The sequence below is a fragment of the Chiloscyllium punctatum genome, chromosome 5 (assembly GCF_047496795.1).
Source record: "Chiloscyllium punctatum isolate Juve2018m chromosome 5, sChiPun1.3, whole genome shotgun sequence".
NCBI lineage: Eukaryota > Metazoa > Chordata > Chondrichthyes > Orectolobiformes > Hemiscylliidae > Chiloscyllium > Chiloscyllium punctatum.
The window spans coordinates 49029602-49057570 of record NC_092743.1 but is presented as its reverse complement, the minus strand read 5'-3'; the positions used below and the strand labels follow the sequence as shown (position 1 = coordinate 49057570).

The 27969-nt window shown below is 40.2% G+C and overlaps 1 protein-coding gene across 2 annotated transcripts; it reads left to right on the top strand.

Annotated features, from left to right (window-relative positions):
- The first annotated feature begins 1345 nt into the window (after positions 1 to 1345).
- Positions 1346 to 21543, top strand: otud6b (OTU deubiquitinase 6B). 2 transcript variants are annotated; one of them, XM_072570266.1, is made up of 8 exons: positions 1360 to 1502; positions 2781 to 2943; positions 8906 to 9060; positions 9532 to 9630; positions 9802 to 10114; positions 12702 to 12763; positions 19573 to 19679; positions 21158 to 21543. In XM_072570266.1, exons 3-8 carry the CDS (start codon positions 8920 to 8922, stop codon positions 21240 to 21242), a joined length of 807 nt encoding a protein of 268 aa, XP_072426367.1. In that variant the 5' UTR covers positions 1360 to 1502; positions 2781 to 2943; positions 8906 to 8919; the 3' UTR covers positions 21243 to 21543. The 2 variants fall into 2 exon arrangements, with proteins under 2 accessions (XP_072426366.1, XP_072426367.1); XM_072570265.1 differs by lacking the exon at positions 2781 to 2943 and having other exon boundaries at positions 1346 to 1502.
- The last annotated feature ends 6426 nt before the right edge of the window (positions 21544 to 27969 follow it).

The following is a 27969-nucleotide window of genomic DNA, read 5'->3' as shown; positions in this document are numbered from 1 at the left end:
AGGCCTGAACCCCTCAGCGAGTCTTGATTGTGTTGTGTTGTTACTTTGCAGCTCACTTGGCTCCAGGTTGTAGGTTCCTGATCCAGAACCCCGGCAAAGTTCTACTGCTGCAAATTGCAAATTTACAGAATCAGCCCAGGCTCCACTCTAGCACTCTTTCACCAACCTCCTTATTCCTTCTTGGCTCCAGTCTCTAATAACATTTACAATCTTTTGAGCAAACAATAACAATAAGCTTTATTGAACATAACAGAGGAGCGTAAGAAAGGACATCTTACTTGGAGCTCTATAGAGCCAGCTTTCAATTCCATGCAATCTAATGTCACAATGTTAAAAATCGCATGATACCAGGTTTTAGTACAACAGATTGATTTGTAAGTACAAGGTTTTGAAGCGAAACTCCTTCGTCAGGTAGCCACGTGTAATTTTTAACTTTGTCAACCCAGTCCTATACCAGCACCTCCCCATCATAATGTCACAATAACATAACTCTGTGCGCAATAAATGCTCTGCAGCTATACCTATAGCAAATGTATAATTCCCTGTATGTTGTACAGTTCAACCTTGGAGAGGCACTGACCTAAAGGTATTATTACTAGACTATTAATCTAGAAATTCAGTGAATGTTCTGGTAACCTGGGTTTCAATTCTGCCACGGTAGATGGTGAAAGTTGAATTCAATAAGAAAAACAATGGAATTCAGAATTTACTGATGACTGTGAAACTATTGTTGATTAATGGAAAACCCCATCTTGTTCACTAATATTGATCAGAGAAGATAATCTGTCATGATCACCTGGTCTGGCCTGCATGTGACTCCAGACCACGTCAATGTGGTTCACTCTCAACTGCCCTCTGGAATGACCAAGCAAGCTATTCAGTTCAAGGGCAGCTCAGGGCGGGCAATAAATGCTGGCTGGCCAGACAGCAATGCTCATGTCCCATGAGTGAACAGGGATAATCTCACTGTGGCATGTGTGCAAAAAGCACTATAGACACTGGAATTACAGGACAAGTGGGAAGAAACATGACCAAACTACAGGTGATAATTTGCTAAATTGTGGCAAATACAGACATGGTTCATCACCCCACCCCAGTCTTATGTAACGAGGGGTCAAATGTTATTCTGCAATGTTTTCATATGCTGTGAGTTGAATCAATGCAAATTGTTAACTGAATTTGTATTTAAGCTTGCTCATTCAAAATATGGTTGCAGTTTGGTCCAATAATTGATAGTTGAATTTATTATTTCCATGAAAGTAGAGTGAATTAGTGATGTAGTGTGTTTAGTTTTGACTGAAGGTAGTCTCAGTATAGTGCAGCTTTAATGAGGGCTGGGGTTAGAGGTGAAAGGTGAAAGAGTGGGAATATTCTTTCTGCACGAGGAAGGTCTGTCTCTCTCGGTGTTCACAGGCTGCGGCGCAGTTAAAGGATGGAGGAAATAGAAACGGAGGAGGAGAAGCTTTTCAAAAAGCACCGTAAGGAGAGGAAAGAATTACAGGGTAGGTGAAAAACCCGGGGAGGTTGTGAAGGAGGAAGAGAGCGGCTCCTGGCCCTGGGGGAGGCCGCTGCTGCTGGTGAGTGGAGGCCCCGGAGCCAGCGCCAGCGCCAGCGCCAGCTGCTGTTTACCCGGTTTGAGAGGGACCGGGACCGGGACCGGCCTGGCTCCTCCAGCCCGTGGTCAGGACCTCTCTTTCACAGTTGGTCTGTGATCACAGCTGCCCCTTTCTGCTGGAAACAGCGCCCTTCGGTTCTCAACAGCCCCCTGTCTGCATCTGGATTGTTCTTTGTATACAAAATAAAATCAATGTTTCTGTCGCGAAAAGTTATGCACGACTTTTTCTCTACCCTTCACTCACTTTGCACAGAAACATGCTTTTCACCCACCACTGGGCGTTCACATTGACACTTGCAATTGGCAACTCCCACATTAATTGTGCGGTTGGTTAGCTCAGTTGGTAGGGCAGCTGGTTTGTGATGTATCAAATTACTAGATTTGTAGAGTGATTGAGATGTACAGCGCAGAAACAGACCCTTCAGTCCAACTCATCCATGCTGACCATATAGCCGAGCCTAACCTAACGCAACCTAGTCTCATTTGCCAGGCCTTGACTCATATCCCTCTAACACTTTCCTATTCCTATACCCATCCAGATGCCTTTTAAATATTGTAATTATATCAGGCTCCACCATTTCCTATCATGGTTTATTCCATACATAAACCATCCTCTGTGTGAAAAGGTTACCCCTTCAGTCTCTTTTATATTTTTCCCCTCGCACCCTAAACCTGTGCCCTCTGGTTCTGGACTCACCCACTCCAAGAAAAATATATTTTCTATTTATCCTATCCATGCCCCTCATGTGTTTATTAACCTCTATAAGGTCACCCTCAGCCTCCAATGCTCCAGGGAAAACAAACCCCAGCCTATTCAGCTGCTCCCTATAGCTCAAATCCTCCAACCCTGGCAACATCCTTGTAAATCTTTTCTGAACCCTTCTAAGTTTCACAATATACTTCTGGATTGTGATCCAAAAACATTCAATGACCCTGAACTTTTCCCAACCAGACTTTACAAATAGCAGAGCTTGGACACCAAGTTTATAATGTAAACAAAAATAACCTGGTTAGTATCTACGATCTAAACCAACCCCTTCTTTGAACAGAAGCCCCCACTGTCACCAAATGATAAGTTTAATAAAAAGAAAAATAATTTGCGGGTTTGATAACAGTTTCAACAATGAATACCAGGCCTTTGTGAAATTCTTTGGTTATATTACAGGAATGGAGCACTTCGTCTTGCTTGAATTTCAAAGTCACCAATCAATATAAACAACTTCTGCAAACCTTCTGGAGATTTACTTATTTCTTACAACTGGGATTCTTTTCTCAGAACCTTCAACAAGTTAAGAACTAGAGAGAACTAAACCAGAAAACAAAATCAGGTAGCTGCTAGTACCAAAACCCAATCAGAGCAAGTTGACTCTTTGGTTTCTCTTTCCTTTTAACACACTGTGATTGGCTCGCCAGCAGCAGGCCTCCTTTGATTGATCAGTTCAACATCATAACATCTTTGTGGCAAATCATCGACTGTGTTCTTTGAGCAATATTTAACCTGTAGTATCTTTCCAGGCCAGGTCTTAACAGTGAATATCTGTCTTAAAACAAGCTGCTGTGCATAGTTCCAGACTACAACTCACAGTTCCAGACCAAAAATGAGAAAAAAGCAAAATACAGATAGTCTGAACAGACTGTGTTATTGATTTGGAATGGAACAGTACAACAGTTATTTTGGAACTTATGTAGATTCTGACGGAATGTGTTTAATTGGAAAGAAGTGTTGTATGAAAGCAAAGGAGAAAAGGATAATTATATATAAGTAATTCTCTGTTATCCTTCCTTTCTTCATTTGTTGTATGTGCAATACTGAGGTTTCTCAGATTCAGTGGAAGGACCTGCTAAACATTTGCTACTGTCCTTCTTGAAGTCAGCTCTGCAAACATTCAGATAAACACTCATAATTCCTTACAATGAACTTGATACTGTGGCACCTCTAACCCCAGCCTTCATTCTTCCTGCAAATAAGAATAAAGTACCTCTTCCTGCAAGTTCATATTGTCTCAACTCTCAAATGTCTAGTGCTTCAAATAAGGACAAAAAGAACATTACAGATATTCTGAAGCTCCCCTGAAGTACAGCAGTAATGACGTCAGTAACTGAAAGTGGTATCAATTGTTCAAAATGGCATCTACTTGTCCATCAAGCTATGTTATACTTTGAGCCCAAAAACCTTGATGATGTGGCTGAGAAGAAAGAAAAGGAAGCAAACCCTGCTCTCCTTATCTCACTACCTCATGGGACAATCTGCCCCATTTACCCAAAGATTTATGGGTCAAGATTTGGCCTGTTGAGTCCCATGAAGACCTACAACCAAAACCAAGGGAAAGACTGTGATAGAGACTTTGTTTTTGTTCAACCATTTGGTCTAAATAGGGAAATTGAATGAGTATGTACTGAGTTTACATCATGAACACAGTTAAAACATTTTAACTATTTGTGATTTAGTAGTGCAAGGAAAAACCTAACATTGTAGAAATAGGTGTTAGGGCTCCAAGTCATTTAAAACACTGTGAAGTTGATGAAAATAGATAACGCTGTTAAAGTAGTAAGCATTTGTGTTCTTTATATTTTAAATTTTGGCAGAAAGCCCTTTTTAAGAACAAATTCCCTTACTGCAATGTGCTGTGAGACAGATTAGTAAGCAGGTTGTTATTATTATAATAATTAAGAGTAAGGGGGTATAGATTTATGAAAATTTAACCATGCAAACTTGCTTCTTGTGTCTCCTCCTTGAAGAAGTCTTAAAGTTGTTTATAACACTTTGTGAATGCTGAGCTATATCAATTTTGTTTGTTCATTTGCCTGAGAAATATACAGCAGTTGGAATTATTACTGAATTAATCTTGAGATTTTATTTTCACTTTTTATGGTTTGGTTGGATCTTGATGTCAATGAGGAAGCCAAATTTGTTACTTATCCCAAATTGCCTTTGAGAAGGTGGTATTGAGCCAATGCCTTGGATGACTTTAACTTGTTGGGTGTAGGAACAGCACTGCAGTCATTCCTTCGGAAGGGAGTGTCAGGATTTTGACCTGATAATAAAAGAATGGTAATACATTTTCAAATCAGGAGGTGTGTGGTTTAGAGGATAAGTTCCAGACATTCGCTGCCCTTCTCCTTTTGAGGTGGTAGAGATTGTTGGTTTGAAAAATGTCAAAAATGTTTGGTGTGTTACAAGATTCTGGTGTTGTCACCGGACTAGTAATCCAGATGCCAATCTGTGCTAACATTGGTTCAGATCCTATCACTGCAGCTGATGGAGTATAAGATCATAAAATGTTGGCACAGATGATGCCTGTCAAGTCTACTCCACAATTTGGTGAAATCATGACTGATCTGATAATCCTTGACTCCACTTTCCTGCCTTTTTTCCATGACCTTTGATTCTCTTCCTGATAACATCCGCCTGTCTTAGCCTTGAATATACTTAACCACTATACTCAACAGCATTTTTTGTAAAGAATTCCACAGATTCATAACAGCTGTTCCTTGTTCTGCCTTAAATGGGTGACCTCTTCCTCTGAGATTATGGCCTTTGGTTCCAGTTGGCCTACAGGAGAAACAGTCTGCATCTATCCTGCCAAGTCCCGAAAGCATCTTCTATGTTTCAATAAGGTGCCTCTTATTCCACTAAATGTAGGCCCAATCTTCTCATAAGACAGTCCCTCCCAGGATCAACCTACTGAACCTTCTCTGGACTGCTTGCAATGCCGGTAATCTTTCCTTAATTAGGGGACCCAAAATTGTTAATAGAATTCCAACTGTGGTCTTACCAGAACCTCGCATAGTTTTAACAAGAACTCCCTATTGTTAGATTCATGCCCTTTGAAATAAAGGCTAACGTTCAATTTGCCGTCCCTATTACCTGCTGAATGTGACTGCTATCTTTTTGTTATCCACACATGAGAATTCCCAAATCCCTCTTTACTGTAGGCTTCTGTATTCTTTCTTCATTTAAATAATATTCAGTCTATTGCTGCTGCAAAGTGCATACAGACACATATTCTCTTGTTATCTTCCAGCTGCCAAGTGTTTGCCCAGTTGCTTAGTCTATCTGTATCCATCTGTGAACTTTTTGTGTCATTCTCAGAATTTGCCTTCCCATCTAATAATTGTGGCACAGCACTACCCCTTTTGGCACTCCACTAGTTACAGGTTGCCATTCTGAAATGCCTGCCTTACCCCAACTTTCTGTCTTCTGTTAGTTAGCCAAACTTCTATCCACGCTAATATGCTACCTGCAACACCGTGGGCTGCTATTGTATTAAATAGCCTAACATGTGGTACCTTTTATTTAATGCTTTTTGAAGCTCCATATATATTACATTCACTGCTTTTGCTTTATCTATAGAGTCATAGTCATAGAGATGTACAGCATGGAAACAGACCTTTCAGTCCAACCTGTCCATGCCGACCAGATATCCCAACACAATCTAGTCTCACCTGTCAGCACTTGGCCCATATCCCTCCAAACCCTTCCTATTCATATACCCATCCAATGCCTTTTAAATGTTGCAGTTGTACCAGCCTTCACCACTTCCTCTGGCAGCTCATCTATCCTGCTTGTTACATTCTCAAAGAGTTCTATTAAATTTTTTCAGGCATGATTTCCTCACTGTGAGTCAATATTGAACCAGCTTGATCATGTTACAGCTTTCTAAATGCTTTGCTATTGATAATTTCTAATCGATTCTCAAACTTTCCCAACAGTAAATGTTAAGCTAAGTGGTCTCTAGTTATGTATTACTTGTCTCCTTCTTCTATTTTTAAATAAAGGTGTCATATGGACAGTTTTCTAATCCCCTTGGGGTTGTTTTCCAAATGTGAGAACTCTTGAAAGATTACTGTAAGACATCCATGAAGTCTGCAGCTACTACTTTTAATATTCTAAGACGCATCCCATCAAGTCCAGCCTTCAGCCCCATCAATTTCCCTGGTACATTTTTTCTGATATAACTAATAGTTATTGCAATTAATTTCCTATCCTCCCTTTGCCCCTTGAAAATTCAGTAATTTTGCAATGCTATTAGGATTTTTTACTATGAAGATTGATGTAAAGTGTTTATTCAACTCCTGTGCCTTTCCTGGTTCCCCGTTTTTATTTCCCCAACCTCGCTTTCTAGTGGACCTGCATTAACTTTGGCAACTCTTTTTTTTACTTTTTATAGATTTCAAGAAGCTGTGCCTGTTACTTGGAAGTTTACCCTTAAACTTTATCTTCTCCCACATTTTCTTGTTTGTCTTTTGGTTTTTAAAACTTCCTCAATTCTCTGCTTACCACTAATCTTTGTTTAAAATGTATGTTCTTTTTAAATTTGATATTATCCTTAACCTCCCTGTGCTTAACCCCTTCCAAGAGTCCTACTTCCTCATTGGATATATCTTTGTTGTGAGCCACAGTTATTTTCTTAAATATAAACCATTGTTCTTCGACTGTCTTTGCTGCAAATTTATTTCCTGGTCTACTTTGTGTAGCTATGCCTACATCCCTTTGTTATTACCCTTTTTTAACTTTGGCACAGTTGTTTCTGACCCAAATTTCTGACTCCAGTCGAATGTTAAATTCGACCATGTTATGGTCACTGGTTGAGAGGATGTTTTCCTCAGAGTCAAGAAGTGTGGTGCTGGAAAAACACTGTGGGTCAGGCAGCATCCGAGAAGCAGGAGAATTGACGTTTCGGGTATAAGCCCTTCATCACTTGCTCCTATGTTTTCCTCTGACATCATTTAGAGTCATAGAGTTTTACAACATGGAAACAGGCCCTTCAGCCCAATTTATCCATGCTGCCCCAGTTTTCTCATTAATTTAGTCTCATTTGCCTGCATTTGGAGGTCCATATTCCTCCATACTATCCCATCCATATACGTGTCCAAATGTTTCTTAAATGACAAAATTGTACTCTCCTCCATGACTACCTCTGCTAGCCTGTTCCAGACAATCACCACCCTCTGTGCGAAATAAATTGTTCCTCTAAACCCTCTTGTTCTTCTTCCCTCTCATTTTATACTGATGCCGTCTAGTTTTAGACTGCCCTACAATGGGAAAATGCTGTTGGTTATCTACCTTATCTATGCCTGTTTTGGTTATATAGAGCCTTAGTCTCTTAGGATCCAGGGAAAAGAGTCCCAGGCTATTGAGCCTCTCTTTGTTCTGCATGCCACCAATCTTGATGTCATCCACAAACTTATTAACCATACCTCCTAAGTTCTCATCTAAGTCATTTATATAAATAATGAATGATAGTGGATTCACCAATCCCTGTGGTATACCACCGATCACAAGTGTCCAGTTTGAAGAATAATCCTCTATCGCCACCTTCTGTCTTCTACCTTCAAGGCAATTTTGTATCCAGTTGGCTAGCGCTCACTGGATCCCGTGAGATTTAACCTTATTGAACAACCTACCATGCAGTATCCTACCTTGTTAAAGGCATTGCTAAAGTCCATGTAGACAATGTCTACTGCACTGCCAGCATCTACTTTCTTGGTCACACTTTCAAAAAAAACTCCATCCAATTTGTGAGACACAAATTTATTAAATTTACCTCATCGCACATCACCAGATCAAAAATAGCCTGATTGCTGGTTGAATCTGCAACATATTCTTCTCAAAGATTATCTTAAATACACTCTATGAATTCTTCCTCATGGCTGCCTATCCCAATTACTTGAAGATTAAAGCATCTTCAGCTCCATTAAAATGCCATTAAGTAATAAACACCAACTAATAATTAAGAAATTGAAATCTAGTCACAATAAATGTGATAATGAAACCATCATTGCTTGTTGTAAAAACCTATCTGGTTCACCAATGTATTTTTATGGTGAGAATCTGCCATCTTTAGCTGGCCTGACGTCTGACATCTGACAAAGATGTGGTTGACTTTTAACTGTCCTTTGAAGTGAATACATAAAGTTATGGAAATACTCAGCATGTCTGACAGTATCAATGGAGAGGAAAAAAAGTTTGACATTTTTAGTTATAGAGTGACAGATATCTTACAGCATGGAAAAGACTGTGTCAGTCTACAAGCATCAACCTATTCCAATCCTGTTTTCCAGCAGTTAGCTCACAACCTTTGAGTTACAAATGATTCTCCTTTGACCAGTGAAACAGAGGAACAAGCCATTAAGTTGCACCAAACCATTACTTTTTACGATTTAAATGAGTTGCTTAATTAAATTACATCTTGATAGGAATGTCTTCTTTCTGTGTCTACGTAGAATGTTTTTATTTTTACGTGCAAAAAAAAGTGCTGAGCATTACACCTTCACTTTGAATTGCAGCGAAAATACAGGCAATGAAAAACGCTGTTGCTAAGAACGACAAGAAAAGAAGAAAACAGCTGGTAGAGGAAGTTGCAAAATTTGAGGCTGAATTGGAACTGAGGCATGAGGAGGAACTTAAACAGCTCACTCGGTCACTTGATAAGTCTAGTACGGTGAGGAAATGGTTTTATATTTAGATTCATGAGTAACTAATCAAAAGTTGTAATTTATTATGTATTTTCTTCATGTATAAGGAACTTCATTTCTTTGCAATCACCAAGTTATTCAGAGTTTTTTAAAGTTGTGCTTTTTAAGTCCTGCTGCTTTATAAAATAATTTACTTGCACAATAGTAACAAGAAAAAAAATTATTTTTATTTCTTGTGAGGGAAATATAAATTCTATATATCAGTTTAGTTTGAATTTACTTGATGCATGTACTTAAGACTTATAGTATCCTCAATTTGATTTCATTCATATAGGATATCAAATTGTTATGGCATCAGGAAACCTTGGTATACTGTTTTTGGAGTTTAGTCAGACTAAACAAGGCTATAATTTTAATGTGGAAAAAATGCTGCAAAGATATATTGAAATAGGTATCTGAGATATGTTTTATGTCTTGATAATATTCTTTTTCATTAGGTTGGATCATGTGCTAATGGATTTGCAAATTTAGAGTTGGAGATTGAAAATGGTAAAGCAATTAAGCCATCTCGCGTTTCTAAGGCACAAAAGAGAAGGGTACGTTTTTGACTGAAATATTGTGGTTATATTTTTCTTTTTGAATTGTGTTAAACTAAAACATGTGGCACATGCATTGTTTTAAGTACACAATAGTGTTCAAAGACATTTTCTATTATTTAATTTTAATCATTTAAAAAATATATATATATTTTCAAACTCCAATACAAGGAGAAGAAAGCCGCTCAGGACAGAGAACGAGAAGAGAGAATAGCTGAAGCTGAAATTGAAAATTTGAAAGGAGCCAGGCACCTGGAAAATCAAAAACTTGCTGAAATCCTTGCTAAAAGGCAGTTACAGATCAAGCAGATCCCATCTGATGGTCACTGCATGTATAAAGCTATTGAAGATCAACTTAAACAACAGGGCAGTCTATTGACCCTTGCAGATCTAAGGACACAGGCAGCTGAATACATGAGAAGTCATGCAGATGATTTCTTGCCTTTTCTGACCAACTGTAATACAGGAGACATGTATACACCTGGTAAGTATTACTGTACTGCTTCAAATGCTTGAAGTTATTGGTTCAATTAATTATAAATATGATTGAAAGTATGACAGTTTTACACAAAGAGCAACATTACTGTGATGTTTAAGCAAAAATGCTGTTTTTCTTTTGTACTATTAGAGTCCATAGTGTACCTTAATGAGCATATCTTCAATTCACTGCTCACAAGGCATTCCCAAATTAGCTATACAAGAGTGAACATGAGTGAACTTTACCCTAAATTATGTATTATTTAAAGATAGCTGTAAACTTTTTTTTCCACACTTTTTGGCAGATGTGTGGTTAAAAGTGGATATTCAGAAACTGCTGTCTTTTCTACTGATGAGAATTTTCTCTGTAAAAACCCTTGAAGAAGTTAGACTCTATTGAAAAATACATAACTGGACTTTTTAGAAGCATTTTAAGTTGATAATTATTGCTAAAAGGTGACAGTGACCCTATAAGTAATTTTATATTTGATTGTCACACATTTCCTTTTGATAAGAAATTTCCCATTTTGATATTTTTTATATAGTCTATGATATTTTAATTTATTTTATTTAGTATATTATGGAAGTATGTTAATGCAGAATATGCACTATTTCATGCTGAGATGTTTATATCAAATAGGTAACTTTTAGATATCAAAAGGTGAAGTACAAGGATTAGTCTAAGTAAGTCCAGTTGAAAGTTTAACACGATATTATGGGTTGAGTGGTATCCTTTTGTGTACTAATATCCATTTCTCTCATTCTTGAAACTTGAATTCCCCTTAGAGAAAATTAGAGATGGGTATGGTGGGATAGGTAGTGCACATCAACTATTCAAGGAGTTGGAGTCAACTTGTGGTGCTGGAAAAGCACAGCAGCTCAGGCAGCATCTGAGGAACAGAAGATTGACGTTTTGGGCATAAGCCCTTCATCAGGAATGTGGAGGGGAAAGGGGACTGAGAGATAAATGGGGGTGGGGCTGGGACTAGGGTATTGTAGCTAGGAAGGTAATAGGTAGATGCAGATGGGGGGTAATTGTGATAAGTTGGTGGATGCAGTAGAACTGATAGGTGGGAAGGAAGATAGACAGTAGGACAGGTCAAGAGGGTGGTACCGAATTGGAGGATTGGTTCTAGGATAAGGTGGTGGGAGGGGAGATTTGGAAACTAATGAAGTCGATGTTGATGCTGTGTGCTTGAAGGCTCCCAAGGCAGAAGGTGAGGCATTCTTCCTCCGCTTGTCAAGTGACTTTGATTTGGTGCTGGAGGAGGTCCAGAACTTGCATGTACTTGGGTAGTGGGACAGGGAGTTGAAGTGGTCAGCCATAGGACAGTACGTGTGACCCAGAGATGTTCCCTGAAACACTCCATGAGTTGGCGTCCTGTCTCCCTGATGTAGAGGAGACCACATTGAGAGCAACGGACACAGTAGATGAGGCAGGTGGTATGCAGCAAAACCTCTACCTGATGTGAAAAGATCCTTTGTGGCCTTGGACGAAGATGAGGGCAGAGGTGCTGGCATAGGTTTTACACCTTGTGTGGTGGAAAGGGAAAGTGCTGGGTGTGGAGGGTGGGTTGGTGGGGAGCGTGTTCCTAACGAGGGAGTCACAGAAGGAATTGTATCTGTGGAAAGCTGATAAGGATGGGGAGGGAAATATATCTTTGGTGGGATTATTCGGTTAATTGATTAAATGCCTTTCCCCTGGGGCTCGGAGCTTTTAAAGTCTGCTCCTCATTCGGGAGACTGCACCAACCCACAGAGCGTAAGCCCCTGCCCCCCATCCGACCCTGCCCCCCCATCCAACCCCAACCCCCAACTCCATCCGTTGCCCCCCACCCCGTCCAACACCGACCCCTCGCCCCCAACCCCTGCCCCCCAAACCCATCCGACACCTATCCCCTGACCCCAAACCCCTTCCTGTCCGCCCTCACCCCTCCAGGGCAGCAGAACTGTACATCTACATTGAGAATGCTGCTGCTGCAGCAGCCTTTGTTGGGTAAGTCTCCAAATAGCGCGTGTACGCATACAGCCACACACACAACTTTTTACTGCAGCCTTTTGACAGGTTCCACGTTTGCCGTGTACAGGACAATGTTGGACAGATTATCGGGAGAAGGGATTTAGGGTACACCCCTCTGTAGAACTCCAGGGAAAGTGTGTGGGGAGAGAGAGAGGGCGGGAGGTCATTCATTTGGAGATGGTGCCTGTTTAATTGCTGTAAACAAAAGACGCGATTACTTTTGGAAACATGTCTTTGATGTAATGTTTCTATCGGGACCTCGAGATTTCCTTTGGATAATCCAATTTCCAGCTAATTGGTATTCAGATAATCCAGGTTCCTCTGTAGCTGTATTTGAAGTTCTTATGCTTTAAAGAATGCAATTTTTGTGATGGTGATGCACTACATTGGGATGCCGCAAACTGGTAAGATGTAGATGTCTGTCTATTCATGATATTCCTCTGTATTGAATTGCTAACTGAGGGTTAAAAATAGTTACCTGAGTCTTTTGGTTGAACAAATATGCTTTACAGTATATGATATTCTCTGCAACTATATTTTCCTGTATTACTTTTTTAAAAAATCTCCATTTCAGAGGAATTTGAAAAGTACTGTGATGAGGTAGCCAACACAGCAGCCTGGGGTGGACAACTTGAGGTAAGGAATTGTTATTTTACTGCAACTATACTTAGATTATATTCTAATTTATCAGTAATATTAGCAGTCCAATAATACAAAAGTTAGTATTTACACTGTAATTTAACTAATCACGCCCAGCACAAACGGTGTTAGAATTATAGACTGCTGTCCTAATTCTTTGAAGTTTGTATCACATATAGCTAGAGTGATGAAGAAGGCTTTGAGTACGCTTATCTTCATTGCTCAGACCTTTGAGTATAGGAGTTGGGACGTTGATGATGCCTCTTCTGAAGTGCTCTGTCCGGTCTGGTCACTGGAAAAGGTTCAGAAGAGATTTACCAGTATGTTACTGGGAATGGAGGGTTTGAGTTATCGGGAGAGGCTGGATAAGCTGGGATTTTTTCAGTGGAATGTAGGAGGTTGAGGGGTGACCTTATAGAGGTTTATCAAATCAGGAGGGGTAGGGACGAGTTGAATGTGGGGGTGTCTTTTCCCTAGGGTGGGGATATAAAGACTAGTGGACAAACTTTTAAGAAGAAAGATTTAAAAGTGACATGAGGAACAATATTTTTACATAGAGAGTGGTTCATGTGTGGAGTGAACTTCCAGAGGAAGTGCTAGATGTGGGTACAAATACCATGTTTAAAAGACATTTAGATAAGTAGATGAATAAGAAATGGTTGGAAGGATATGGGCCAAGTGCAAACAGGTGGGACTGATTTAGTTTGGAATTATGGTCAGCATAGACTGGTTGGACTGAAGGGTCTGTTTCTGTGCTGTATTACTCTTTGCCTCTATCTCATTGTTAATTGATAAAAAAGTGATGACATGAGCACTGATCCTTATAGAGTCATAGAGTCACAGAGGTGTATAGAACAGAAACAGACCTTTCGGTCCAACTTGTCCATGCCGACCAGATATCCCAACCCAATCTAGTCCCACCTGCCAACACCTGGCCCATTCCCTCTAAACCCTTCCTATTCATATACCCATCCAGATGCCTTTTAAATGTTGCAATTGTACTAGCCTCCACTACTTCCTCTCGCAGCTCATTCCATACATGTACCACCCTCTGCATGAAAAGGTTGCCCCTCAGGTCTCTTTCATATCTTTACTCTCTCACCCTTAACCTATGCCCTCTAGTTCTGGATTCACCCACCCAAGGGAAGAGTCTTTGTCTATTTATCCTATCCATGCCTCTCATGATTTTGTAACCTCTATAAGGTTACCCTTCAGCCTCCAATGCTCCAGGGAAAACAGCCCCAGCCTATTCAACCTCTCCCTATAGCTCAAATCCCCCAACCCTGGCAACATCCTTGTAAATCTTTTCTGAACCCTTTCAAGTTTCACATTGCGGAATCCCACTTGTCATTCTCTTCCATTCTGGAAATAAAACAGAAAAGGAATAAATGGGTTATGTATTTTTGTTAATTCATCATGGCATGTAGGTGTTACTTGGCCAACATTTGTTACCTATCCTTGTTCTCCATGAGAAGTTGATGATGCGCAGCAGTGTGTGCTGTAGTCACACCCATATTGCTGTTAGGAAGAGAGTTTCTAGATTTTAACCCAACAACACTGAAGGAATGATGATATAATATATTTCCAAGTCAGAATGGTGGGAAACTTGGAGGGGGTGTTGCAGTTTGTGTTGTTATCATATACCTGCTGCTCTTGCCTTGAGATGGTAGTGGTTGTGGGTTTGGAAGGTGCTGTCTAAGAAGTCTTGGTGAATTTCTGGGTGCACCTTATAAATGGTATACAGTATTGGTATTGAGTGTCGCTCGAGGAGGGGTGAATATTTGCGGATGTGGTGCTAATCCTTTCGGCTGCCTCGTCGTAACTGGTGTCAAGCTTCTTGAGTGTTGTTGGAGCTGCACTCATGGAGGAAAGTGGGGAATATTCCATCACACTCTTGACTTGTACTTTGTAGATGGTGGCAGGGGGTGAATTACTTGCTGCAGTATTCTGAGCATATTTTACTACTTTTTTAAAATCTTGAACTTTTGTGATGACTCTGAGAATAGTGGGCATGATTTCTCCGTTTGCTACCCCAATGAAGTGGAATAATCCGCTACGCAATTAATGCACATGTGATTTGCCCAGTCAAATGTAGATTAAAATCTCCCATGCTTGCTGTAGTACTTCATTAAATGCATCTCTAATTTCCTGTTTAATGCCATTCCTCATCCACCACTCTGTTCGGAGGCTTTTAGACAACTCCTAATGTTATAGCTTCCTTATTACACCCAGACTGATTCCACATCGAGATTTCCTGTGACAATATTTCACAACATTGCATTGGTTTCATTTTCAATAACAATGCCACCACCCCCCCCCCCCCCCCACCCCCCCCCCCCCCCCAACTCTTTGAGCATTTTGCCTGTCCATCTAAGGTTTGAATAACTTTTAGATGTTTGGTGCTCAGCCTTGGCTACACTGTAATGCTGTCTCTGTGATTGCAGACTCGTGTACAGATATTTACACATGCCAGAACCAGTGTCATATTGATAAATGTCGGTAGACTCATTCATCTTTCAATTCAGTTTACTACCCTCTTCTGACAAATTTGCAAGTGTTCCTGTGCCTGTTTGTGCATTTTTACCAAGCCAGTTCTGCCTGAGACCTTGGGATCATTATCTACAAGGGGCTAGCCTCTGGCAGTCCTGAGTGCCGGAGACCCTGATGCATTTGTTCTTTGACCGGTTGACATGATGTCTCACCAGAGTGTGCTACCGAGTCTAATCTAAATAGAGTTCTCACTGAGGGGTAAGTCTCTGAGCTGGTGGAGGATAAAGTGGAAGCCTTGCCAATAAATCCTCCTTAGGTTCCTCCTTGGAGATGGAGGTAAAACTGGAGCTGAGGGACTCCAGCGTTGGTCGCTTTGCAAAGGTTTGTTCTGGTATTGCCTGCATAAGAGGAGAGAATTAGTTGTCTGAGTAAAAGCACATTAGGCATGCGGTAATGCTGGTGTTAATGGAAGAGCAGTGCCCTACAGCACAATAATGCTTACGACAGTGATTGGCCTTTGAGATGTCCTCATTCCCACGGGAAGTTATGGGCCAATTTTTCTTGTTCTGTGACAAAGGAATGGATTGAAGATGATGGAAGAGCCGGTAGTGATGATGTATGAGCAAGAGAAATGGTAAGGCAGTTCATAATGAGTGTAGGAAGCCTTGCGGGCAGGAATGATTAGTAATTTTGGAGATTACATTGGTGAGAACCATTAATTGAGATGATGGATGCAAATATGAGAGTTTTATTCCATAACTATTGGTGAGATATGTGAATGGAGTTAAAAAAATTGGTGACCCTGTGAGTGTAATGTAGCAGAATGAAAATGGTGGCACACTCCCTTGTGGAACACAGGATTATTGACCTTCTTCCAGCTCTGTTGGGACTCCTGCTTCACCTGACTTCAGCACTGACCAGGTTGCTAACTGGCTCCAGAGTGGGTGGGTCTGGTGTCATAGCCTTCAACAGCCGTGAGATTGAAAAGGATGGTCTTCCTCTTCAGCACCCTATTCACCAACATCTCCAGTTCCCTGCCTGTGAAGCAGGGTGTGAGCTTTCCCTTCTGCATGTTAATGGTCCAGCCTCACAATGTGAGGGGCAGGTCTTGGCTTGCAACATCTGAAACCGTATGCAACTGGTTTCAAATAAAATGCCAATGGTGTGATTGCCAGAAGATCCTGTCAATAGTGAGTTCTTCTGCCTTTTTTGCTGCGCCATTTCACAAGGAAAACAGTTGCATAGTAAACAACGTGAAGAACAAAAGGTTGTGTTAGAGAGGTTATTCTAAGACATGATGGAGCAGGTGCCATGAACCGAGATAGGTGGAAGGGCAGGAAGAGGGATTTACAGAGAAATTTTGATAGGTTAGGTCAGTGGGCAAAATGTTGGCAATCGGAGTACAATGTGGAAAAATGTGAAGTTGTTCATGTTGGAAGGGAAGCAAAAGGACAAGATTTTAAATGTATAAACACTGCAGAAAACTACAACATGAACTAACTTGGGAACATTTGTGCAGAGAAAGCTAGCACATGGATGCTGCAGGAAGACTAATGGAATGTTGGCCCTTATTTCAAGGGGCTTGGATTATAAGAGTAGGGAAATGTTACTGCATCTGTACAAGGTGTTGTGAGACCACATCTGGACTGCAGTGAGCAGTTTTGGTATTCTAGATGTAGATATTCTGGATGTAGATTTGCATGCTGAGTTGGAAGGTTCAATTTCAGACGTTTCGTCACCATACTAGGTAACATCTTCAGCGAGCCTCCAAATAAAGCATCGGTGATGTAGCCCACTTTCTATTGATGTTAGAGTTTCCTTGGGTCGGTGACATAATTTCCTATGGTGATGTCATTTCCTGTTCTTTTTCTCAGAGGGTGTTAAATGGGATCCAAGTCAATGTGTTTGTTGATAGCATTCCAACTGGAACTCTATGCTTCTTGCAGTTCTTGTGCATGTCTCTTTTTGGCTTGTCCAAGGATGGATGTGTTGACCCACTCGAAGAGGTGTCCTTCCTCATCCATATGTAAGGATACTAGTGAGAGTGAGTCATGTTGTTTTGTGGCAACTTGGTGTTCATGTATCCTGGTGGCTAGTTTTCTGCCTTTTTGTCCATGTAGTGTTTGTTACAGTTCTTGTAAGGTATTTTGTAAATGGCATTAATTTTGCTTGTTGTCTGTATAGGGTGTTTCAAGTTCATTAGCTGCTGTTTTAGTGTGTTGGTGGGTTTGTGCCATGATGCCAAGGGGTCTGAGTAGTCTGGTAGTCATTTCCAAGATGTCTTTTGATGTAGGGGAGAGTGGCTAGGGTTTCTGGATATGTTTTGTCTGCGTGTTTGGGTTTCTTGCTCAGAAATCAGCTGACTGTGTTCATTTACAAAAAGAACAGGAAATGACATCACTTCAGGAAATGACATCACCAACCCAAGGAAACTCAAACATACAAATAGAAAGCGGGCTATACTCTGGTGCTTCATTCGGAGGCTCACTGAAGATGTTACCTAGTGTGGTGACACAACATCTGAAAACGAGCCTGGCAGCTCAGTGCGCAAACCTACATCCAGAACCTCAACCTGAGCTATAAATCTTCTCAGAAAGATATTGTTTCATTGGAGGCAGTTCAGACAGGGTTCACTCAGATGATCCTGACTATTAAGAGATTGTCTTCTGAGCAAAGGCTAAACATGCTGAAGTCTACTCGGGTTTAGTAGAATGAAAGTTGATCCCATAGATGCAGTTTAGGATGATTAAGAGGTTTAACAGGGTAACAGCTAAGATGATGGTTCACCCTTGTGGGAGAGTCTAGATCCAGGGGACATAGGCTCAGAATAAAGTGGTGCTAATTGAAGATTGAAGTGAAGAGAATTGAGTGTCTTTGGACCTCTTTGCTAAGAGAACTGTTTAAAGCTGAGTTAGATCGATGGATATTTGAATGCTTGACCATAAAGGAATCAAGAGTTATGGGGAAACTACTGGACACGATCCTATTGAATGGTGCAACAGACTTGAAAGGCTGAACAGCCTATTTCTGCTGTTACTTCTTATGGTATTACAACACATTAGGCAGGATTTCCCGGTTTTCAGTTAATGTTGACTTATCACATAGATGATCTGAACAACAGTGAAGGAAGCCTTCCCAGATTCCAGTAAGTTTTGTTTGTATGACCATACCATAGTTTTGTGGTTTGTAATAGTATCTTTGCACAAGTGTGGTGGGAAGTCAAGTTGATTTAAATATCCTTGAACTCCAGCAACCACCTCAAAGGGGAAGTTGCCAAGGGTATTCTTGGTCTGATTTCATTCTTTACAAAATCAGTTTTGCTTTCCAAGTACAATATTGAAAATCAGGCAAAAATTCTCGAACCTTTGTGCCAGTGATAGTCTTTATTAGATTTCTTCAGCTAGTCAATTCAACTTCAATGCTATTTTATCTTTTGTAGTGATACCACAGGCATTGTTTGTCCTCTTAAAATAAATGCATGAAAAAGTTCATTTCATTTGGAAAAACTGTAATCATTTAATTGAAATTAAGTACCTTTCTTGAGTCATTGAGTCATCGAGATGTACAGCACAGAAACAGACTCTTCGGTCCACTTGTTCATGCCGACCAGATATCCCAACTCAAGCTAGTCCCACCTGCCAGCACCCAGCCCATATCCCTCCAAGCCCTTCCTATTCACATACCCATCCTTTTTAATGTTGCAATTGTATTAGCCTTCATCACTTCCTCTGACAGCTCATTCCATACACGTACAACCCTCTGTGTGAAAAAGGTTGGCCCTTAGGTCGTTTTTATATCTTTTCCCCTCTCACCCTAAACTTGTGCCCTCTAGTTCTGGACTCCCCCAAGCCAGGGAAGAGACTTTGTCTATTTATCCTATCATTGCCCCTCGTGATTTTATAAACCTCTATAAGGTCACCTCCTCCGCCTTTGCTCCAGGGAAAACAGCCCCAGTCTATTCAACCTCTCCCTGTAGCTCAAATCCTCCAATCCTGGAAACATCCTTGTAAATTTTTCTGAACCCTTTCAAATTTCACAACATCTTTCCGATAGGAAGGAGACCTATCTTTCAAACCTTTAATGCTTTTGACATGATTAATTTCGAGCAGATATCAATAAAGAATTTATTTTTAAACCAGCTCTGTGTTTCGTGCGATATAATCTTTTTAGATTGAATCAACTTGCTATCCCAAAGATGCGGGACTGTATTAACTGCATATACTATCTTGATATATCTTACACTTTTAGGTTTAGTTCAAAATGGTAATAATATCTGATTTGTTTCTCATATACAATATTTGTTTAATTCCTTGCAGTTGAGGGCTTTGTCTCACATTCTGAAAATGCCAGTGGAGGTGATACAGGCAGACTCTACTCCAATCACTGTAGGTGAAGAGTATGGAAAGAAACCAATAATTCTAGTGTAAGTAGAAACTCTGTACAATTTTTCACTACAAACTACCATAATACTTGGCAAGTATCTTTCCATCAGATTGAGAGAAGTTGACCGGGGCAAATATTCCTATTTACAAAGTGGTCTTTCCTGGTCATGCATCAGTACTAAGGCCTTTTCTCATGGTTGTACAAGTACTGCTATGAATGAACTGTTGCACCTGCAGCGCCGGATGGCTTTAAGACTCTGCTTTGAACAGTATTATTCAGAACAGGAACAAAATTTTACTTGCGTTTCTCACTTGCATAACATACTTGCTTACATCTGATATCTATAGGGTAGGTGGATCAAACTTCCCATTTCATATTTGAGTCCCTATATTAACTTTGGGTGATGATTGATTTCATTTTAGATTTACCTGTCATACTTCCTAGCCTAGTGTGTGGTGCTGGCAGCATCCGAGGAGCAGGAGAATTGATGTTTTGGGCATAAGCCCTTCATCAGGAAGATTTCCTGGCTTGAAGATTACATAATAGGTGTTTAGATGATTGTTGCAGTTGGAAACGCATAACTCTTGATGTTGTTATCTAAAAGTTAAATAACCCTGTAATGCTATTTTGTATAGGAATCAGTAAAACTTGAGGGGGAAAGAAACCAAAACATAGAAATGATTAAAGGCCAATATCCTATTAGAAAATTTATTTTTCAAATTTCTTTAGCATAGGTTGCCCCCCCAGATCAATTTTTGATTTCAACATCACTGGTCTCAGTTATCAGGCATTGAACTTTTAAGTCCTTTTCTTTCTTCATTTAATGTTTCAGTCCTGGTTGTCCTGTTCCTGCTGCACACCTCTGATTTCTTATCTACTGCTCCTTTATAAATTTGACCTCAATAAAACCCAATGTCACCTACACATTGAGCGCATACCCCTTGCTGTGGATGTAATTTGGCTGTATGTTGTAGGTTGGACAAGTTGTTGACAAGTTAACAAGAGCTGACAAAAGCCCAGTGTGTTCTGACATTTCCTAAGTTGGCAATGAACATTTCTCAGGGGAGGAAAATGAAACAGTAATTGCATGAGAAATGCTGTCATAAGTTCCTCAATTTAATGAATCAGAAGTCAGATATATCAAGACTTATGTACCTCCAGCTGCGAAACCACCTAAATACTTTATTTTTGGAGGGTACAACACTTTAGTATAATGGATAATGATATTATTTTAAGATAAACACAGATCAAATATTAAACATTGGATTAAACCAGGAAACATCTGAATAGCTAGCAATAACTTTTTAATTATGAAGAATGAATTCCTTGTCAGTGTAGTTCAAAGGTTTGCTATCTTGTAATAATTGGGTTGCTAATGTAAAAAAGAAGTGAGTCGGCAGTCCACCCACTCTTGGGGCTGTTATAAAATTGGAACTAATTATGCTAACGTTGCTTGTTTTTTTGTAAAAACTGTTTCTTACTTTTTTTTGATATTGAATACTTTATTCTTGTTTACAGGTACATGAGGCATGCATATGGTTTAGGAGAACACTATAACTCTATAGAACAATTAACTGACCTACCTACAGAAGATGTGTGCTAAATATTGATCAGTATTTACATTCTATTTCTTACATCAAAGTATTAGAATTTCTCTGTTGTAATTTTCATGTTGAGCTAAAAATTGTGCTGTGTGCACAAGTTCATGTGGAGAATTTGATAATGATGCGTATTCCACTCTTTTTTTCTTGATAAACCATTCAGTGGTGTGAAGATCAGTAATAAAAGCTGAATTAAGACTGCATATGTTCATTGAGGTTAAATAATGTCAATGATCCTGCTGTTCAGTATATGCTGTGCATAGTGAGACAAATAAAAATTTCAGGTATGAATAATAATGGAAATGAACCCTGTAGGTTGTCTCAATCAGAGATCCATGAAGTGTTCTGTAAAAACAAAATTGCTGTTCTCTGGCATTTCACTTTTACCTATCATTCAGTGTTGTAGTTCAAACATGTAATGCATATTACAGATTTTATGCCATTCAGTTTTGCAACAAATGTAATTCAGGTTGCAAAGATTTATACATTTGAATATTTTTCTTAACTGCTGAAAATAACACTACATGCAGCATGTGGATTAGATAAAATACATTGAGATCATTAATTAATTTATTTATTTGTGTTTTGAAGTGGAATCAGAAACAGCTTTCTTTCAATCGCAGAAGATTGCCTATCCAGTTTCTCCTTTATCAACATATAAATGGAATATAGATACTGTTTACTGCTTCAGCCAAATTGACGGTTGTTGAATATTAACCCACAGTTTGAGTGTTGACAGACAGCATTGTCATGTGTGTTCCAATCTTTTTTGTATCCACATGTGCAAGAAACACGCATGTAAATATCAGGAGTTTGACCTTCAGAAGGCAGTAAAAAAAATTCTTAAATCCTTTGAACTTTCCTGAATAAACATAAATGCCGTTTGTAGCTTTTAAAGTGATGAACATGCACTTCTGAGGGAAATGTATATTCCAATGCAGAACTAAAAGTACTTCGATATACTGTTTAGGAGTCAAGGGCAAAGAAATGTTTGATACTGCTTGAAGACGAGATGCCTCAATATGTCAGATACATTTGGAGTTCTGCATTGTAATTTATCAAGACCTTATCACCAACCATCATGAATAAACCAACAATATCGTATACAAGTTTTATGATAATTAAGACTGAAGCAGTTACAAACACTTTAATGTTGAAACAAAAGCAGGAATTGCTGTAAAAGTTCAGCAGGTCTGGCAGCATCTGTGGAGAAAAATCAGTGTTCATGTCTCGAGTTGAGATTAGATTACTTACAGTGTGGAAACAGGCCCTTCGGCCCAATAAGTCCACACTGACCGGCCGAAGCGCAGCCCACCCATAGCCCTACATTTACCCCTTACCTAACACTACGGGCAATTTAGTATGGCCAATTCACCTAACCTGCACATCTTTGGACTGTGGGAGGAAACCGGAGCACCTGGAGGAAACCCATGCAGACACAGGGAGAATGTGCAAACTCCACACAGTCAGTCGCCTGAAGCGGGAATTGAACCCGGGTCTCTGGCGCTGTGAGGCAGCAGTGCTAACGACTGTGCCACTGTGCAGCCCAATTAGATTAGATTACTTAAATTACTTAGTGTGGAAACAGTCCCTTCGGCCCAACAAATCCACACCGACCTGCCGACACCTAACACTACGGGCAATTTAGCATGGCCAATTCATCTAACCTGCACATTTTTGGACTGTGGGAGGAAACCCAAGCAGACACGGGGAGAATGTGCAAACTCCACACAGTCAGTCACCTGAGGTGGGAACTGAACCCGGGTCTCTGGCGCTTTGAGGCAGCAGTGCTAACCACTGTGCGGCCCACAAATTAGATTAGATTACTTATTTACAGTGTGGAAACAAGCCCTTCAGCCCAACAAGTCCACACCGACCCGCCGAAGTGCATCCCACCTAGACCCATTCCCTTACATTTAGCCCTTCACCTAACACTACGGGCAATGTACCATGGCCAATTCACCTAACCTGCACATTTTTGACTGTGGGTGCAAACCGGAGCACCCAGAGGAAACCCACGCAAACACAGGGAGAACGTGCAAACTCCACACAGTCAGTTGCCTGAGGTGGGAATTGAACCCGGGTCTCTGGTGCTGTGAGGCAGCAGTGCTAACCACTGTGCCGCCCATTGAGTGACCCTTCCTTAGAATGGACAAGAAAATAGATTGGAATGGAAATTCCATCAGAGAAGGAACAGATTTTCTTCAAGGTGGGCATACTTAAAAGAGAAGTGGCAGTGAGTTAAATACTAAATAAAAACTAAATAAAAATAAGAACTGCAGATGCTGTAAATCAGAACCAAAAACAGAAATTGCTGGAATTCCTCTGAACCTTTCTGAGGAAGGATCACTTAACCTGAAATGCTAACTCCTGATTTCTCTCCACAGATGCTGCCAGACCTGCTGAGCTTTTCCAGCAATTTGTTGTTGTTTCTGATTTACAGCATCCGCAGTTCTTTCAGTTTTTCTTTAATGTTGAAACTTTGGTATCTATTTATTGAATAATGAGATACATCAAAACAAATTCTTTTTACAGAACATGAGTAATGTTTGTTCTACGGTGATGAACACTTGTTGGTTCTATTTTTGGACAAAGTAAGAAACAGTAATTTGCACATCTTTAGTGTCTTTTTCCTAACAAATTGTTCCAAGATGTTTCACAGGAAGCTGAGTGACATGGGCAGGACAACGTGATAAATGTTGAGGTAAGGGAGCTGATAACAGCGCATGTCACTTGACAGGTAATTCAGAAATCAAGACTAAAGTTTAGGGAATATGGATTTGAATTCCACCTTGGCACTTGGCGAAATTTGCATTTAATCTAAGGAAAATCTGGAATAAATTACAAGGCTACCATGTAACCATTAGTATCATTAAAAACTCATCTGGGTTGCTGATATTCTGTAGTGAAGATAATCTGCCGTCCTTACTTGGTCTATCCTTTGTGATTGCAGACACACAGCAATGTAACAAACTCTTAACTGAACTCCAGGCAATAAATGCTGGCCTAGTTAGAAACACTCTCAGGAACAAAAAAGGCAGTTTTGATAGACTTTTGAAGACCAGGAGAGAGACGATTAGGTGGAAAATTCAGAATCATAAATTGCATGTGGTTGGAGATGATGTAAGATTTCGATGAGCATTTCTGGATGGAGGGCTGAGGATGTGACCTGGTCATTATAAGTGGTAGAAGCCATTATATGATTATTTCAAGTACAAAAAAAATCGGAGCCATAATATACTAGGACCTTGCTCTGCCATTCAGTAAGATCATGGCTAATACACCTTTATTTACAATTGTGTCTTAATCCCCTTAGCACTAAAAGCTTACTTGTGAATATTCATGGAAAAGAACAATGATTGAGCATCCACAACTTTCTAGTGTAGAGAGTTCTAAAGATTCACACCAGTCTATGTTCTGAGTAAAAAAAATTCTCATCATCCCAGTTTTAAATGATTGGCCTCTAATCTTGAGACTATCCCCATTGTTCTGTAATTTCTAGCAGTGGAAACAACCTCTCTGTATCTACCCTGTAATGCTTTCTCAGAATGTTAAACATTACAATTATATTCTAGTCTAAACTCCAGTGATTATACACACATTCCATTCAACCTCTTCACGTGGAAGAATGGACTTAACTTCGGAAGTGCCCCTAACTCAAACCTCTTGTAGAGTTCTCAATTTAAGCTCCACCATTGGTTCCAAGCTTTGGAAGCATCTTGCTTCCTTCCTTGAAGACACCTTAAAAACTACATATTTGATCAAATTTTGGACCCCTGACTTATTATATCTCTTTGGTTTGATGTCATTTTTCTCTATTGCTGCCATGAAGTCTCATGGATACTATGTTAAAGGTGCTGTATCAAAAGTTGTTTTTGTTTAGTTAGTCAGTGAATGTATCTCCTCTGCTCCAGGCGTATCCTTGTGCCAGAGAGATCAAAACAACAGTACTCTAGGTGCTGCCTCACCAAAGCCCTACATTATAACAGTAAAACTTCCTTCCTCTTATTGTAATCAATTTCCAGTACTTGTATTATTAATTGCTTGCTGTGATTTGTGTGCAAGGATAGTCAAATTTCACTACATACCAATATTTTCTGGTATCTCCCTTTCTTAAAGAAAAATAAATGTTTGTCTACATACCCAAGCAGATAATTTCACATTTCCCTAGATATCTGTCTGTCACATTCTTGCCTGCTCAGACAACCTGTCTCCTTACAGCTTGCTTTGCTACCTATCTTTGTATTGTCAGTAAAAGCAAGGGAGATAGCTCAATGACATTACCAGTACACTAATAATCTGGGTTTAAATCATGGCTGATGGTAAAATTTACATTTTAAACAAAATGTAGAATTAAAGGTTAACCTAATGGTGACCAAGTAATAATTGTTGATTGTCATAAATATCCATTTGGTTTACTAATGTCCTTTGGGAGGGAAAGCTGCTGCCTTTGTCTGATCTGATATGCACATGACCTTGGATTCACAATAATATGGTTGACTCTAAACTGCTCTCTGAAATGGCCCAGCAAGCCAATCAGTTCAAGAGTAATTCGTGATTAGTAATATGCTGGCCTTACTAGACATGCCTAGATCTTCTGATTGAATTTTTAAAAAATTAAAACATATAATTCCAATAATCTGGAATTTATTGTGCATTAACATCAATAGCCTTTAAGCAGACCCAAACAACACATTACCATTTGTTGTACAGTACTTTAGTGGTAGCAACATGGAAAATACAGTAGTATTACCTTATGTAGATTAATCACTGTTTTATGCTTTAGCAAATATTTATAATATTTTTCAGATCACAGACTTGTGTTTAGATATTCTAACATTGAGGTTAAAGATTATGTACTCACTTTATTGGCAGGTTGTTAATAGTAGAGGGACAAGCAATGCTCCTTGTAGTACTAGTGGCTGGAAAACATGTCCAACTCTGCTTTGTTTATTAGTCACCTGACCATCATTCCTGTGAGACCCAATTATGTTTTGAGATTGTCTCCTCCCTCTCCCTAAGAGGCAGGAACATTATCACAAGAGTGCTTCCTTATCAGTTTATACCTAACCATGTTTCTTTCCTTAAAATTTATCCCATAAATTGTTTCGGACTTACTGTACCCATTGGAAAAAGAGAGGAGTGATGAGCTATTTTTGTATCAAGTTGACAGTATTTCCTGGGATCAGTTTGAATGGGACTTTTGGAGTGGGACAGACATGGGGACATGGTGAGACTGTACCTGGCTGAACTTTGGTGTGATTTGGAGATACAAATATTGGACTGGGGTGTACAAAGTTAAAAATCACACAGCACCAGGTTATAGTCCAACAGGTTTAATTGGAAGCATACTAGCTTTCAGAGCGCTGCTCCTTCATCAGGTGAGAGTGGAGGACATAATTCTAAGGCACAGTTTTATAGCAAAAATTTGCAGTGTGATGTAACTGAAATTATACATGGAAAAATACCTTGATTGTCTGTTGGGTCTTTCCTCTGTTCGAACACCATGATAGTTTCACTTCTTTCATGTGTAAATCACAAAACATTTTAACAAAAAGTTGCATTCTCAGGTTAGCTGTAACAATGGGTGTTAGCTAGACAATATGTTGGAGGTGTTAGCCCCCTGTGTTCTCTGTTTATGCCATGATGTTTAGATTGATTCTTAATCTAAAAAGTGAGATAACAGAGTTTTACATGGATTCATGCAGTTTTTGAGCAAAGTACAATGTAACTCTACAAGTACAGATTCACCCCACAAAATATATGTGTGCATGTGGGGCTTTGTCTGTGTATGTGTCTGTTTGGGTTGGGGGTTGGGAGTGTGAGAGAGAGTGTATATGTATGTGTAGTGAGTGTAGAGTGTCTTAAGTCTGTGAGGGGGGTGCATGTGAGAGCGTGTGTGCACGTGTCTGGGTTCTGAGTGTCCATGGGAGAGAGTGTATATGTGTGTGCATGAGTGTAGAGCGGTCTGAGTCTCTGAGAGGATGCCTGTGCGGAAGTGTGTGTGTCTGTGTATATGTGTGACTGTGTGTGTGTGTAGTGCACTGGTAGTCACCTGTAGTGTGACATCAACACAAGGTCCCGGTTGAGGCCCTCCCTATGGGTACCGAACTTAGCTATCAGCCTCTGCTTGGCCACTTTTCGCTGCTGCCTGTCCTGAAGTCCACTTTGGAAGATGGTCACACGAAAGCCTGAGGTCGAATGTCCTGGACCGCTGAAGTGTTTCCCCTCCCCTGGGAGGGAACCCTCCTGTCTGTTGATTGTTGTGCGGTGCCCATTCATCCGTTGTCGTAGCCTTTGCTCGGTTTCCCCAATGTACCATGCCTCAGGGCATCCTTGCCTGCAACATATAGGATTAGACAACGTTGGCTGAGTCACATGAGTACCTGCCATGTACAAGGTGGGAGGTGTCCCCACGTGTAATGGTGGTATCTATGTATGTGGCAGGTACTCATGTGACTCAGCCAACGTTGTCTACCTTATACGTTGTAGGCAAGGATGCCCTGAGGAGAAAGTGAGGACTGCAGATGCTGGAGACGAGTTGAAAAATGTGGTGCTGGAAAAACACAGCAGGTCAGGCAGCATCCGAGGAGTAGGAGAATCGACGTTTCGGGCATAGGCCCTTCTTCAGGAATGAGGCTGGTATGCCAAGCAGGCCGAGATAAAGGGTAGGGGTAGGGAATTTGGGTGAGGGTGATAGGCTGGAGAGGGGGTGGAGGTGAAGAGGTC